Source organism: Pygoscelis adeliae, unplaced genomic scaffold, assembly GCF_000699105.1.
Source record: "Pygoscelis adeliae isolate BGI_AS28 unplaced genomic scaffold, ASM69910v1 Scaffold267, whole genome shotgun sequence".
Classification (NCBI taxonomy): Eukaryota; Metazoa; Chordata; class Aves; order Sphenisciformes; family Spheniscidae; genus Pygoscelis; species Pygoscelis adeliae.
The window spans coordinates 145,332-163,139 of record NW_008825150.1 but is presented as its reverse complement, the minus strand read 5'-3'; the positions used below and the strand labels follow the sequence as shown (position 1 = coordinate 163,139).

The 17,808-nt window shown below is 35.9% G+C and overlaps 2 protein-coding genes across 2 annotated transcripts in view; one reads left to right on the top strand and one right to left on the bottom strand.

Moving 5' to 3' along the window:
• COG5 (component of oligomeric golgi complex 5) overlaps positions 1 to 17,808 on the bottom strand; it is a 193,646-nt gene that overhangs the window by 142,668 nt on the left and 33,170 nt on the right. The window lies entirely within an intron of this gene.
• On the top strand, positions 11,451 to 17,527 carry GPR22 (G protein-coupled receptor 22). Its single transcript, XM_009328319.1, has 2 exons — positions 11,451 to 11,889; positions 15,936 to 17,527. Exon 2 carries the CDS (start codon positions 15,961 to 15,963, stop codon positions 17,260 to 17,262), a length of 1,302 nt encoding a protein of 433 aa, XP_009326594.1. The 5' UTR covers positions 11,451 to 11,889; positions 15,936 to 15,960; the 3' UTR covers positions 17,263 to 17,527.

The window sequence follows — 17,808 nt, the reverse complement described above, 5'->3', positions numbered from 1 at the left end:
TCTAGAGAATTAAAGTCAATTTTATAACCATGATGTACTTTTTTATATACATATACACATATGTATGCATATACACTTTCATACAAAATACAACTATGGTATATGTATCATAGTTATAGAGTTATAGAATAACTACTTTGTACACAGTGTTCAGCTGAACAAGACAGACTCATGGTGAGCACTGCTTGTCAGTGGCAGTGATGACAGCAGAGTTTTAATCAAGTCGAGCAACCACAGATTTCTTCAAGAGCAACCCAGCGTGCCTTGTTCCAGCTGAGTCAGCACCCCAAATCCCCAGGTTTGGTAGAAGATCTGGAACAGTGCGAAGGTGGCCTTGGAGGTGGACACAGCAGGCTTTTTGAGCAACCCTGTATTTATCAGCAAAACTGAACAGCAAAGAGTTGGGTACTGCAATTAAAACTATTTGGATACTATTTTGTCCTCCCAGAAGAAGCATAACAGAATTTCCTCATTAAAAGTTCAAATTTCATTCAAATACCAAAACAAATAAATAAATTACTAACTCAGTAGGAAGTCAAAAGCCGAAAGGCAGATGAAGAAAAGAAATATATTTTTCTGCCCAAAGGTAAAACAGTAGCTACCCGGCTGCTCTCTTGAGCCTCAGTCAAAGAACAGGTTGGCCCAACCTGTGACCTGTTCACAGTGTCAGACTGCTTTGACATCTAGCAAGTACTTGCTAGATAATAGTAATCAATGGAGATTAGAAGCTATACGTTAATCTGTGAATGTGTAGTATTTGTCAAAAGAGAAACCAGCATCTTACATTATTTTGCAGGTGCTAGAATTACTTAAAAATAATAAATAAAAGCCCAAGCTATAAAATTCAGCTAAATTCACATTTATTTTTAACTGCTACTATTATTCCACTGTGTCAGTAACCAATAATGCTATCCCAGAGTAGAATATTGCTGCCAATTTTACAAGCAAGCAATAAAAATAGTTTTTGCCAGAATTAAAACTGCATTTCTTTCCATTTATTTATTCATTCAACAGATGCATTAGCCAAGACTCTGCACAAGAACAGAATATTAAATTATATCAGCTGGATGTGTTTCTAAATAGAATGTAAAAAATTAAAAAGATTAGTGATTTGGTGAATTCATTTCTTCAGCATCTATGACTAGCAGCTCTCAGCGATCTTAAAACATACTTTGAAAATACAGACGCTTTCAGGCAAGCACAGAAAGAGAAAATAAACCCTGCATCATAATCACAGATTTAAACAAAGATTTAAAATTACAGATTAGCAATTTTATGTGGACTCTCCACAGTCCACAGTTCTCTCTGCAGCTGCTGGTCTATGGAATTTTTGGGATCGATTCCATTTCCATTCTTATTTCTTTGTGTTGTGGATGTGCAAATCTACTCAAGGCAATTTTGTGCCCAGCGGATCACAGGATGCTATCCAGCAAATTGCCATACATGGCAGCTGTACTCAAAGGAATTATATTGTGGTACCAAAGTGAAGAAATATTGATATTGCTGAAGATTTTTCTTTAAAAACCCGTATCAAGCTCTTAGCAGTTTCCTACAAAAGCGACCATGAAACTCAACATTCAACATTCTCTGTCCGCTTACAGCAAAAGAGCGTTAAGAAAACGAGGAACGCCTATACAAATAATTCTGAAGAGCAGCTCAGTCACCCTTGTAGCAATTCTCACAACTTCCCTGTCCTTGCATCTGACTCCTTTAGTTCTCATCAAAAATTCATCCTACCAACTCCATGCCTGGCTCATCATCCTAAATAGACGTATCTTTTCTTCTTCATTCTGCCACGTCACACACACACGTAAGATACAGGTTATATTGGGAAGGATAAGAGAAGGAGAAATGCACCAAAATACAAGGCACCTAATATATAAATGAAAAGTTTTTCCAGTATGACACAACCCAAAGTACCGTACATAGAAGCACTATATCCAGTTTGTTCTACTCATAATATTGATTTGTTTAACTGTTAGGTCCTATATGATTATAGGTTTTGTTTAGCAAAGTTCTTTACACTTAATTTAACTTCCTAGCTGATGTTAGAAGCAATGGCTCCTAGATGTCAAAATCCAGGTGAAATATTCTCCAAACGTGGTTCTATATTTTTGTCCCATGTTTAATAATCTTCTATGCATGCTGCAAGGCCTGTTTCCTTAGAGATAGGGGGGCTGTTTAATTTTGTAAAGCTGGATGAAGTAGAGAGTTCTATAGTGTTTCATCAATATATTTTTTTAAATCTCATTAATTATTTGCATGTTCTGGGGGTTTGTTTTGCTCCCTCCCCCTTCCAATGCAGTTGAGGGCTTAAAGCAATTTAGACAGAAGTAAGGTTAGTGCAATATATAATTTATATTCTGACTTCGCCAACACATTAGTTTACTTTAGGAAAAAAAATGCATGTCCTGAGAGAAAGGTTTAGATACATGAACTATTTTTCCACTCAAACCTCAATTTGCTCATTATTACTCCAAAACATTGCCTTGGCTTAACTTTCTTTGTCAAGTCTAGTTAGACATAAAAAAATCTGTGCTTAAAGGCACGCAAAGAGAATAAATATGGAAAATTTATATAGCCCCTGCATTTTTGAAAAATAAATTAGTCTTGTATTATAGAGACTGGACAGATTCATGAAATACAGACAGACTTTCCAGATCTGCCCTAGGCTTCTAGCATGTAGCCAAACTGTTTTTCTACAAAATAGAATGATGTGGAGAGAAACTATGAAGCAGACAGGGGATGCTCAGGTATTGTGGTCATGGACATCGCACAAGCAGCTAAAATCCTTAAAGTGTTAATCCACACTATCTCTAGCTGTCCATATAAATTTGTTCTATATTAAGAGTACTGAATACAAACTAAAATTTCTGTGACTAGTATCAACCTTTATTGCCCCGAAGTACACTGTAATAGCTGCTTTGCCTACAGGCTTCAAGATTACTGAAAGCAGCTTTTATACTCTCACAAACTGTATTAAGTACTTGCTATCATCGCAGCCTGTAATATTCATCAAGGTATGCATTTAACTGACAATCCAAAGAGCCATATAGTCCTTACATACAGATGTACTCAAACACCACTGGAAAATCTTGTTGAACTATTCTACCCTAGACCAAAGTATGTATTGATTATTGTGATAATGCCGGCTTAAAGATTTTGGCATGGGAGTGTTAAACAGGGTATTATCAAGAACACAATAAACAGGTAGATGCCTAGAATTTTTTGATGGTGGTGAACAAAATAAGTTTCTGAAGAATATATGAAAAATTTGCAGGGGAAAAAAGAAGTTACCCTGGGGGGAACAGGAAGGGCTGGCTGAGTTTTTCTTTCTCCTTCGAGAGCAAGACAGCAGAAAAGGTATTACAACATAAAACAACTTTAAAGAAAAACATTTCCAACCTAACCACCAGAAGGCTTAAAACAGTAACCACTTTCAAAGGGCAGGCTCTCCTTTCCTTCCATTCTTTTCTCACAATAAAACTAATTTGCTTGATTAATAAGAGAAATAATGTGCTCCTCCATATTCAGCTGTCTCTCAGGGGGAGTCATTTCTCACTGGGCACCATATCTACCATGGAAAGAATGAGGACTGGAAAAGACCTCTACCTGTATGAGAACTTCATTTCTCTTTTAGAAAGACAGCATGGTAACAGGCACAGTCAGTATGTAATAACTCACATGGTTTTCCCGTTGATAGGTTGTAGCAGTTGCTATATTCTGTCTTCCGCATTTCCTCCAGGAGTTCCTAACCGTAGGTATCAATTTGCAGAGTTGCTAGCCTACCTAGTAATATTGAAGCTTCTCAGTTTGAAAGGTACCGGAAATAATGCAAATAACATTTTTCCACTTTCCCACTCCAACTACACTTTATAGCTGCTATCACTGCAACTCATTCTACCTATACATTTTAATTTAAGTAGAAGGTGAAGGCTGCTGAAGAATTTGACAAGTTTTTTCTCCATAAACATGTATTTGCTCATCATCCATCGGTGTAACAAAAATGTCTCCAGCAACCACTTTCAATTTCTAAAGATTTTATTAGTAAAATAAAATCTAGGCTTCCAGCCTAATGACTGCGAAGCCACTTCCAGGCATCAACCACATACGAAGCAAAACAGTATTTCCTTCCTCAGACATACCACTGACACTATTGCTCTCAGCCTTCCCCAAAGAACAGCAAATGAAAGCATTTTTTGTACAAGCTCTGGTTTGCTTCAGTACTACAATAAGTGATTTCAAATACAACAATTATGCAGTGAGGTTAAAAATACTTTAGGAGACGGAAAAAAAACTGAAACTATGGTTTAGGCACAAAAATCCTTGATTTTTGAAAGCTTCATAGACAAAACTAGTTCTTCATAAGCATGCATATGCATACATTTTAAACACAGTTTACGTATTTATTTTAGACTCTAGAGCTACAGTATGTATGTTTAAAAAAACCCAGAAAGCATCAAGGGTATCATATTTCTATCTCATTTATCCTCTTATGAAAGTGAGAGATTTTTTCAACAATCAATAAAAAAAAATTAAACTGTATTACAGATACAAATTATGGAAACTACTGCACCCAAACAACAGAGGAAGAAAATAAACTGAAGATGATACCAACACAAATCTAAATTTAGATCAACATGCACATCAATCAAATGAATATTCTTTTTAGCAGAGTAAATGGTGAAGCCAACACACTGCACTAGCTTAGTTCAATTTCCTTACTATTATGCATTTATCATTATAGTTTATTACTTTTAAACTTCTCTCACATGTCTTTTTATGGCACTACATAAACAGATTTTCTATGAGTTTCCCTGAACAACCTTGTAAAAACAACAACTCAAGAACTAAGGTGGCAAAGAGGGGAAGTACTTTATCATTAAAAAAATCAGACAAGAAAACACATAGTACTGCATATCATTTTTCAGATTCTGAGAACTTAATGTGAGGAATATCACCACTATCAGACTGATATGATGACTTCCTATATTTGAATTGAACACTGGGGCCTGACAGATGGTTTTAACCACTTATGGCAGTCATTCACAACTGGGGGGGCGAAATCTAACTACTGTCCATAGGTTTTATCTTGTTGTCTGAGGAAGGAAAAGTATGCTCCTGTCACTGCAGTTATATAGAAACATGCGAAGTTACTGTGTGTGGTCACTGAACTTTGATTTTAAAGGTAGTAAGCCTACCAGATCCTTTTCACACACGCTTCCAAGCCAAATCAGCCAAGGGGCTAACTGAGCAAGACTGCAATGTATAAACTCACCCTGGTAGTAACCCTTACACTGTGGGTGATCTTAACAAAATTAAAGGGACACGGTTTATGTCGTGATACCTATTCACGTTGAGTTCACTCTTTACTCACAGGGCAATTAAGATCATAAGGGTTTTTGTCTCTTAATTTCAGCTAGAAGAATGCTCGCTACTAGGCATGCCATGTGAACACTTTGTCTTAAGAGAAAATCGTATTGCCTTCCTATTTTTAAAAATTATTAGAAACAAAGTCTATCCAAGATCTCTGTCGAATAAACAACTCTAGAGAAAATCTTCCTGTTTTCTTGATTTAAATCAGCAATTCCACTTATAGGATATTACAGCAGGAGGTTGTGTAACAGAACTCCATCAACAGGGGATTGTAACAGGGCAGCTAGAGCTGCTCCTGCTGCTGCCCATCCTGCACACTTTGCCAGGCATGGCTTCCACAGCATCAAGGATATCTGATGGAGAATCCTGAACCAGATCCTGAAGTTTAAGCCCCGCACGTTAAGTTCAGCTACCTCTGAATCCAATTCACTGCAATACACCAGGCAGAAAGCTTACTGAAACATTTATATAGATGCCATTCTGCCACGCACCTAGCACAGCGCCGTCATGAGCTAGGAATTGGAGATGCCAGGCAACACAGCAACACCGGCAGCAGGGAGTAACACTGAAAACTTCTTCCAACATACAAAATATTTTGAGGAAAGCAAGGTAAGCAACCACCTGGGACTTTAAGCCACGAGGCAGTATTTCCTCATTCTACAGGCACACAGTGTCAGCACTCCAGCTTCAGCACTCTTCAGCTATCGCGCTAAGCTACTTTCCAACTTACAGAATCAACATTCTTTCAGGCACACTTTCAGAAGCTTAAACAATGCGAGCAGGTGGCTTTTTTCTTTATATGTTCGAAGCAATACAAAAGATATGATATCAGAACTCCAAAAGCCTTTCCATAATAATGGAAACCCTCACTAAAATTCAGTAGCAATTGCCAACTTGGAACTAAGAATACTTTATAAAAGCAGAAATCTCTCAAATTCTCAGAGTACTCAAAAGTACAATTTTAATGAAGGAAAAACTAAATTCACAGCAATACTGCAATTTTTAAAGAAAAATGAAAAATGTATCTTGACATTTACAGTGACTATTTAAAATTTTGCCAATAACTACTACAAGATACAGCACCATTTGTTGTGAATATTTATACTAGAGGACAAACCACTTCCATGGAGAACAGCTGGATTCAGACTGATGTTATTCAAATTATTATTAAATTTACCAGCCATACCTCCCTCCTGAGGATAATTGATATTCCTTTTTTTTTTTTCACTGAAATGCTTAAATAATTGTGCAATAATGCACCAGGACCATGATTTAGCTACGTCACTAAACCAAATTTACTGTTATGATATGAAAAGGATGCCTTCTCTACATGTGAGTGATAACCAGCACTGGTTCTGTAATTCTTCTTTGATATCACCTCATTGTGCAAAACTAAAACAAGATACAGTTTCAGTATTAATTGCTAAAGGGCATTCTGTAACTTACACATTTCCTCATGAGTACAGGAATTTCCAGTGCTGAAAAGGTCAATAGTTGAACTAACATGGAATACTGCTGAACAAATAACCTATGCCTAACAATTACACAAAACCAAATGAATCTTCTAAGACATTCTTATTTCGTAGCATAAGTAGGTAATTTTCTGCACTCAAGCTGCTATGCTAACATTAACTCCGCATCTTCAAAATGAATATATATTCATTATATATATAAAACTATATAAAAGTATAAAATATATATAACATTATAATAGATTATATATATGGTTTATATATAATATATTTTATATCTACTTAAAAATACTTGTCTTTGTGTTGCTTCCAAAAGTGTACATCTTTGCAAATACAAGAGGAAGGACAATGAAATTATATATAATTAAGCTGGAAAATCCAAATTTTTTTAAATCTATGGAGGTAATTCTAAAATGGAGAAACTGAGATCCACAATGTCCCATGTGTAGGAATGTTTTCTGGCAAGGGAAAAATGGAAGTTAGAAATGCAAAAAAAACCCCAAAACCCAACCTAAATGCATCATTATAAAAATAACAAAACAAAGAAAGCTGTATGGAAATCAACAATCAGGGAGAAAAGAAAACAAACATTAAGGATAGGACACTGAACGGAAAATTAATTTTGTGGATGCCAGTCTTTACTACAGAAAAGGAAAAACAGTCTTAGAACCATTCTCAATAGATTAAAGAAATGAGAATAAAGTACTTGTGTCAAAAGAAAGGAAAGACTGCATTACCATCAGAGTCAGAATGGTACTTATGTACAAATTCTAGCAGAGTTTTTGTCATCTATTCAGCATATCACTCAAACAATAATAAAACCCTTTACAACTAGAACTTGTGTACTGGACAGGAGCCACATTTACACCTTTTCAACATAAAAGCATGCTGCAGCATGATCCAGGCCAGCAAGCCATAATTTCAGTATCGGGTAAAACAGAACACCTTGACAAATCCAGCATAACAAGGGCATGTCAGTACAACTCCCAAACCCGAACTGCTATTATCCACTGCTTATTTTTCCTTGATACTATAAAAGTTACTGGATTTTCAACAACATTCTAACAAAGTTCTTTGACACAGACTATTGAGAAAACTAAGATGCAACGAGGTAAGAAACACATTTTAGATATGGATCATAAGCTGCTAGAACTGATACAAACAATAAACTATCCAGAAGAGCTACACTAGAATCGGGCATCACACTGCCCAGTGTAGGTAAGTGCAAGGTGCAGGAGGATCTATCCAGCTGGAATTGTGGAGGTGCATCATGTAAATAATGCTGAAGAACAATCCCAGGGCAAGATGTCCAAAATCACCCAATATTCATTTCCAAAAGTGACTTAAGCTCTAAAGAGATTGCGTCACTGAAAAATTTGTACGAGTTAGGAGCCCAAGCCTCTTGCAAATATGAGAACAGATGACATTTTTAGACCCAGAAGCAGTAAAATTCTAAATAGCCACTAAACAAGTAGCAAGGTTCAAACTAGGAAACAAGACATGCAGCCCAAAGAAAGAAACAGAAAGCACTGCTGAAGCATTCAGGGGAGATAATCGTAGAAACTGAAAGAATAATAATGCAGAGAACACGGGAAGTAAGCGGACACAGTTGCCCAACTATGCCAATAAAGATCTTCATGAATGTGTCTATTCCATGACACCTGGATGTTAAGACAGTCTGTGATAGGTTTACGTAAAGTTAAACCCTAAAGCACATTATAAGAATGCTAATGCTCCAAAATCAAGGACTCTGACAGAAAACATCAGAATTGAGTACTTCATTTGGTCCTGCTAGACCTTGTGAACCTAAGGAGTCTTTTTAACAAAGGAATCTTCCTTAAAAAACTGCAGTGCAAGAAGCTGTATTTGGGGTGATCTTATCAACTCACCAGCAGAGTTTAGACCTTTAGACCTCCAGATCTACAAATGACCTACCACTGTTTTGGAATGTAGTAACAGTCAATGCTAGGACATGACTTTCTGTGTGTAGAAAGTAAGGCAGTAGATAAAACATGAAAGAAGACCAAGAAATACGCTACAACTTCCAAATTTTTGGACTTCCTGCTCTCAGCAAAACAGAAAATCATACTCTAACAGACAGTTATGGCTCCTGAATTCAATTTAAAAGTACTACAGGGGTCTATGCTATGGCAATTGCAGTTATCCCTACGCCCGTGCACCCAGCGTCTCTTTACATGCACATGCCTCCATTGCCTTCTGCTCCACTCTGCTTCACCCTCCCGCCTCTCTGCATTTATTTTCTCCCCACATCAGACCCAGCAGCCTCAACCCTTCACAGCTCTATTCTCTGTCACATTCTGGGTCTCCCTCTCCCCTTGTGCTGCCATTCTCAGTCCTAAGACCCTTCATCACCAATCTCCTGGTTTAAGACTCCTGCTGTTCCCCAATATTTTTACCCTCTCATTATCCACCCCCCCACTTTTCAGTCCCCTAAAACCCCAAATACCAGTCAAATTCTTTCTCTTCCATTCCGTACTGATATAGAAACAGGTATAAGAACAGCACATTTTTCTATCTATGCTGGGTGTCTGCACATGGCTTTTTTTGCCCACTCTTCCCTATCTACCCTTTGAGGATGATGTCATCTGTTCACACCATCTTAACTAGCATCTGCACAGCAATGGCTTGTAAGCATGTCTATCCATCCACCTACTCCTGATTGCCTCCATATGGTACTGCTGCTTCTCCTGATTTTCTCTGCAGAAAACTTAAGCTTGATATGTTCACAACTCAGCTCCTTATCATTCCTCTCAAACACTTTTTGCAGATAAAACTTTTGCCATTATCGCCTCCTGTAATATAGGAAGTCTTTCATGACCCCTTTGCCTGCATTTGAACCACACGTCCACGCTATATCCAAAATCCTGTTAAAGTCTTCCTCCGTGTGTAAATCTTTTTCTTTCTGACAGTATAGCTCATCCAATATCTCCATGTTTGTTCAGGCACACACTGAAGAATTAGAAAGGGAGATGGAGATTCATCTGTTTAAATTTAGACAGGCTTCCCTACTTATCCTAAGTCATACTGAAAGTGAAGCAAATAAATCTCTTTAATATATTAGTATTTATGCTTTCATTTCAGGAATCCTCTTTATCACGTCACCCTTAAGAGCTATGCTGGTATCACTGGTTTCAAGCTCTTGTGAGGCAGATGATAGAGAGACACCTCAAAGAGCTCAATCAGCATAGCCAGCTGGTACCTACTGATCTTTGTTCAAAGTTTCTGCAATCTTTATTTAGGTATTTTCTGGACGTAAAGGAGTATGGAACAGGAAGCACGTTAGACAGATATGTAGCCATTTTAAAAAATAAAGTATGCTGTTACCTAAAGATAAATAATATATTGGATGGCTGTCATGAGAGAAAAAGTGAAGAGAAGAAATGCAGACATCTGAGTTACACAGGTGCATTTTATAATTGCATTAACAACTTAAAAACAGAGGACCCCATCAAAATTTGACCAAAACTGCCATCTTAATACAGCTGCTTATGTAAGAACTGTGCTTTAATATTTAGTACTTTATCAAACTTTAAAAAAAAAAAGTATTAAAAAAATCTTTAAAATCAAGAAAGAAAAGAAAAACAGAAAAAGTCCCACACCTCACGCTTATTTGAGATGAAAAACTACCAGCAGAACATTTTTATACTCAGATATTCTTAAATTACTTGCTTCAGCAAACCGATTTTTAAAAAATATTATTTTGGGTTGTACACCGAATTTATTTCCAAGCTTTATTTTAGCATTAGTACTAATTAAAACAGATATTGTGCTACACTTCTCTTACTCCTCATTATGTGGTTGCGAGCATTGTTTATACTGATAGAACAGATTCAGAAATAAGTTACAAAACAAAAAAGTGAAAATGAAGACACCCCTTGCCCCCTGCAAAGTGAAGGTCAAGAACATCATGCAAGACATCCTTACAAAAACCTGTGAAGTCTCTACCAAAATTCATGTGCAACATACAAGATTTTTTTTAGAAGTTAACGTTTCAACAAAATTAACAACCTACACTACTATACATACATTGTACATGGTGATGGAGCATAAAAACCGTTCTTTTCTGATTCACGCATTAAACTGAATTATCAACCCATTTTAAGGGTCTGAATAAACTCTGTGAATCCTAATAGAAATTTTCCTAATATACATGCAGGTACCAACTTGTTCTGAATATAATTTATTCAAGACAACACCTGAATGTTCACTTGCATATAAACATATCAGGTGAAATTCAGCATGGCTCAAAGAGGCAGTTTTATTTCAGAGACATTCTTAGGACCAAGAAAAAAAAAATCACAAATGGCAAGTAGGCAAATTCAAATATAGATTGTTGGAAGCTTTTTAAGTAATAAATGTTTAATCCCATTTTTTTCAGTGTCATGTGGTTTCCGTGTACACAAAGTAAAGAGTGAAAAGGCAAAAATAAAACTGGCATACCCTTAATATATTCCAGAATTCATAAATCATTTGTAAATTTAGTCCTTTTATAAAAGAATCCTTATATAAATCGGGGCGGGGGGGGATCAATCCCATATATGAAGCACAGTTTAAGCCCAACATCACTGACCAATCAAAATTAGTGAATGCACTGCATCTCTCTGCAGTGAGGAGAAGCGACAAGGTAGGCTGTCATTCTGCAAAAGCTGCCCATCGCAAGCTTTCCTCTCAGAAGCACTGCTTTTCTTTTTTAGAAAGCTTGAATCTCAGTGGTGTCTCTGGAGACAAGAAGCCTTCAGTATGTTAAATTACTTTCATTATGTCTTTTCAGATGCTTATTGATTCTACAGTAGGAAGAGTGGGAGACTGCAGCAGCCTGTAAACCAGAACTAAAGCAGTTGTATACATTAGCAGTATGCTGAAACAATGGCACAGTACAGGCACAAATTTTCATTAAGGTCATTTTTTGAAGATATGCTTATTACCCTCCTTCCCTTCTACTCTGCTAACAAGTGAACAAAATGAATCCCTCCAACCTGGAACTGCTTCACCTGCATCGATTATCAAATCTTTAGTGGAGGTAAGATCTGTTCCTTATTATGATATGCAGAATAAGCAACATTTAACAAAAAAAACTGGAGAAAAAAGGGAAGAGATTAGATTCAACTTACATTAAGTGCTAGTATCTTGTTATATTCGAGACCAGGAAATATTCAAATGCTATTTCCCCCTCCCCATTAAAAACACAATGGTAGAAAAATGTTATTTTGTATGAAAGTCTTGTAGAATATTAAGAACCTGGTTTGTTCGTACAACATAAAGACAGTACAGTTTAAGCTAATACAGTACTGGGGAAAAAAACCACATAATGCAACCGGGAATATTTTTTTCCTCCCTCAGCAGTATTTCCAAATATTGGCAGTTAAGTATGTTACAGATTTATTCAGTTACTCTTTGAAGGATCAGATAGTCTGTAATTAGTGTACACATTGCTTTATGAAGGTTGGCTAATATGACTAATCTCTGATCGCTCAAGAAATCCCCCTTTTTTGTTGGGCTTTTTTTTAAACTTATTTCTTTCATTACCCTGTACATTCAAGCCATTTATTAAAAACACGGATTTGCTAAACATTTATTTCAAGAAAGGAAATTATAACAGTGTGCAAATTAAACAAAAACATATTTCCTATAAAGCTCATTGACTCTGCTCAATTTCTCATTAGAAGACAAGAGAGTTGTATGTATAAACTACCTGCTCACAAGAGCTATAAAACTACATTTTCTAGCTGTAGTCACAGACACACTACATCCAACAGCTATTGCTTCTAGTCGGGGTTTTTTTTGTAACCTGCACTATGTGGAGAACAGGAAACTTGTCGAAAAAAACTAAATTCATGTAAGTTGATAGAAGGATGACATGATTTTACTAGCAAATAGTGAACACACTAACTGATTTTCTACGTAATCTATAAGATCCAATTTTAGAGATCTTTTATTCATGAAATAAGTGATATTAGAAAATATATTCTTGCATTACTTTACTTTGAAATTATAAGCCCTACTTTTAACCTTTTTTTTCCTCCCCTTCACAAGGGCATGCAGCAACTAATTCAGTTTTACAACTGACAATATGAAGAATGCAGTTGACCGGGTATCTTTCTAGCTGTATGACCTACAAGCAGCAGGATCCATCACTAAAATGTATTCTTAAGACATAAAGGAATTAGAAACAAAACATGGAACACACTTGTATTACCATTTACGTGCACGACACTTCAACAATATACATGGAAGACTAACACATCTGCTCAGATTTTCATTACAAGAAGAGTGCAATGATCGATTCTTAAAATGGTGAGCATTTCTTAAAGAGGGATTTATAATTTAAAACCAGAATTGTGGAAACTACTGATGCATGAAGAAACAATGAAACATGAATTCCCAAAAGGAGAATATGCATACTTCACCAGCAAGCTGAATAAGGGTTTAACCAAGCTTTTTCTATACTACTCATTAAATAACTTATTTGTCATAATGACTAATGGATATTTTTCTCTCAATTTTATGGTCTGTTACGTATTCTCCTTAAATGAAAATAAACCAAATTAGGTAACTCATGGTTACTCTCAAAGCACATGAACTGGATTTTATGATGTATAGCAACTTCTTTGACTAAGCCATCACTCAAAAGTAATGAGCAGGAATATTACAGAAAGAAATACGCAACCATAAACTAAAGGATGTCTACATACACTCTGAACACAGAGATCAGAATTTTTTTTTTTTTTAAAACCTGGAAAATAAACAGGCTGCTACAAAATGCAACAGGGGAAAGAAATTAACATCACTTAAAAGAAGGTTTATTTGTTATTGCTGGCTTGAAACTCAGAACAGACAAGCAGAATATGCACTGGTCTGTAGAAGTAAGGCAATTAAGAAGTCCCCATGTTTAATCAGAATTTTTTGCTGCTGAAGTGCTGGAACAAAAAAAAGAAAAAAAAAACCTGCAAGGAATGAAATAAGAGCCCAGCTACTGCTTGGTTTCCAGGTTACAGTGCATGTCAAATATCTGTCAGTGACACCATGTATCAATTTATGACAAGCTGCTGCAATGATCTGAAAGGCCCTTGAGGCACAGAGAACAGGTAGGTCAGCAGTTGCATGCACCCCACCTCTGCTCAGCATTTGCAAGGGAACAGGCACTGTCCAGAAGGGCGATGCACTGGGTAAATTAGCTCCCCGCCTTGACATTTCTGCTTTTATTTAACTGAAATCTAATCAATGCAACAAGGAGGTGATGTTTAATCTATTCATAAGACTTAGCACATCTGAAGTTTTCTGTTTTCACAAAATTTCAGTTGGCCTAATGTTAGTGTTAAGACCATAATTTGTTTTAGCAGATCTGCTTTTGATTTCCTCCTTGCTTTTGCTAAGACGAAAGAATTCCATTTATCCAGTAATGCATTTGGAATGGTTTCTTGAAACCCATTCACAGCCAGGACAGTGTACACAGAGGAAATAGTATTCATGAGGATTAATATAAACCTAACTGAGGTTGCCTAAATTAGAAATTAAACAAAGCTTTTGAAATATTTCTTGTTTCATTTCACACCTGAGACTAATACGTTCTAATTTACATCTTTTGTATGTAAGAGGTACATGTGAAATAACTCTTGAAGCATACCAAGAATTTTCATCATACAATTTGCAATTAATAATATTGTGCAATTGAGGCTTTTCAGAACTGCAGATAAAACCCATTTGCATATTGTATCCCAAGTGTGCTTAATTCATACTTTCATTTAAAAAGAGCTCATTTTTGTTCACCTTAGTGCTATCCATTTTTAATGTATTCAGAATGGAACAAAGGTCTGCATTTAAATTTATTTTCATGCCAAGTATGTCCCCTCTTAAATTTAAAGCTACCTAAAAAAAAAAAACACCAAACCCTCAAGTATTCATAAAAAGAAATTGAATAACCTCTCTTTTATTTATTCATTTCATTACAAACTCAAGAGCTGGCTGACAATATAAACAAACATGAGGTATTACATGCAGATGCTACATTTACAACCTATCAGCATGTGTAAAACAAAGCAGATGAGACACAAAATAAAAAATCTCCTAGATGTAATAAATGCTACCTTTTTTGAATCTCACTTATTCCTAAGACAAACATGCTATGTATATAAATCTGTTGGATTTAATTGCAGTTTGTATTAAAAAAAAAAAAAAACAAAACACAAAAAAACACCAAACCCAAAACTCTGAAAGAGACAATTTTCTTTTTAAGTATTATTTTCTAAAATTATTCCCTTAAATCTATTCTGGAATAAAATTTAATACTCTTCCATTCCATGTAGGCACTGATTTCTCAAAGAAATTGAATATTCAAATCAGAAAAAGGAAATGTAGTATTTGTATAATAAACTCCATTCCCCCAAACCCACATAAGTTTTGCATTTGAAATTATAGATACTTATATAAAATTGTTGGAGTGGTAAGTTTCGTACATGTAGATGCACACAAGATAAAAGCGAACAGAAGTCTTCAAGCTCTGTAAAAATCTGCTGAATTACAGAGCTTCAAGTTTCAGCCCACAACACTATTGCAAACTCTTCATAAGAAAGAGGCTGCTAAACTGCCATAAATAATTTAAATGTTCTTTTTATGATACATAAGCAACAGTGCTCCCTGTTCCTATCACTTTCTTTTTCCACAAGAGCCTTTTTAAAATGATCTTGAGTACTAATTTGCTAATACTTAACAACATTCTTCTAAAATGACCCTCAATGCAATACAAAGGCAATGCACAATTACAGTTTATTCAACAAATGGGCCCTTTGTAAAAACCACATCGCTATAAATAAAGCCTTGTCTCCCTAAGTGGAAGCTTTTCACTTTTTTTTTTTTTTTTAAACAAATCCTGCTTTCCTTTAAAAAGGAAAGACCTTATTCTAGATCCTTAGGCTTTTGAGTCCATGCCAACCAAAGCTCTAAACATACAGTAAATCAAGAGTTTGATAAGAATAGATGCTTTTCCTCCCTCCTCCTTCCCCAGCATTTATCTACACTAAGTGTTAAAAAAAGAAATCAAACAGTTCCATATTTTATTTCATCTTTCAGGAGAAAAAACAACTGCAACAAAAGAATGTGTTTCTCCCCCATTCTGGAAGTCAACATGCAGTCTGAATCTAACATTACAGTTCGAGATGCCATTGATGACATCGACACCAACATGTACCGACCACTGTCATATCCATTAAGCTTTCAAGTTTCTCTCACTGGATTTTTGATGTTAGAAATTGTTTTGGGACTTGGCAGCAACCTCACCGTGCTGGTACTTTACTGTATGAAATCCAACTTAATCAATTCTGTCAGTAACATAATTACAATGAACCTTCATGTACTTGATGTAATAATTTGTGTGGGATGTATTCCTCTAACTATAGTTATCCTTCTGCTTTCACTGGAGAGTAACACTGCTCTCATCTGCTGCTTCCATGAGGCTTGTGTATCTTTTGCAAGCGTTTCAACTGCAATCAACGTCTTTGCTATCACTCTGGACCGATATGACATCTCCGTAAAACCTGCCAATCGAATTCTGACCATGGGAAGGGCTGTGATATTAATGACATCCATATGGATCATTTCACTTTTTTCCTTCCTGATTCCTTTCATTGAAGTCAACTTTTTCAGTCTTCGAAGCGCAAGTACTTGGGAAAATAAGACACTTTTGTGCGTGAGTACAAACGAGTACCACACTGAGCTAGGAATGTACTACCACCTTCTCGTTCAGATTCCAATCTTTTTCTTCACTGTTATAGTAATGCTAATTACATACACCAAAATACTCCAGGCTCTAAATATTCGGATTGGTACAAGATTTACAACGGGACAAAAGAAGAAAGCTAGAAAGAAAAAAACTATTTCTTTGACCACTCAGCATGAGACTACGGACGTGTCCCACAGCAGTGGAGGAAGAAATGTCGTCTTTGGTGTAAGGACTTCTGTGTCTGTCATAATTGCTCTACGCCGAGCTGTAAAACGGCACCGGGAACGACGAGAACGGCAAAAGAGAGTCTTCAGAATGTCCCTCTTGATTATCTCAACATTCCTTCTCTGCTGGACACCCATCTCTGTTTTAAACACCACCATCTTATGTTTGGGCCCAAGTGACCTTTTGGTAAAGTTGCGATTATGTTTTCTAGTAATGGCATACGGAACAACTATATTTCACCCTCTACTTTATGCATTCACAAGGCAAAAGTTTCAGAAAGTTCTGAAAAGTAAGATGAAAAAGAGAGTTGTTTCAATAGTGGAAGCAGATCCCATGCCAAATAATGCTGTAATACACAATTCATGGATAGAGCCTAAAAGGAACAAAAAGATTACCTTTGAAGACAACGAAGTAAGGCAGAAATGTTTAGTACCTCAGGTTGTCACTGACTAGATTTCAGTATTCACCAAAACACATCAAGCGGAATATTTGAACAAACTGTAGAAAAATACTGCCAAATAAGAAAAACTTTTTTAAACTATTGGTGAGACTGTAAATTTTCAATATATATGTTAAATAGAGTAGGTCTTGTATATTCAATTTCTTCATTATGTAAGATATATGTTGCATGGCAGTTTGTTAGCATAATACCATGTGTATATTTGTCAAAAATATTCAAGTCCTCTTTTTTAGAAAATAAATAGCCTTAAAGAAGTGCAAACTTTTAAAAATATTTGTATGGCTCAGTTTCTCTGTAAATATAAAAGAATTTTTAAACAAAAATTCCACTCAGGAATACTTTTCTAAAGCACAAATTCAACATTTTGCATGATTTGGTATTTTTAAATTTAATTCATAAACATTATTGATCAGAGATATTCTGAATGCTATACAGCTACAACTTGGACACATTTTGACCTCATATTTAGATAGCTACTTATTTCAATTTTCTCCAGCATGCAATTACCATGCACATGTAGACAAAGCCATTTACGTGAT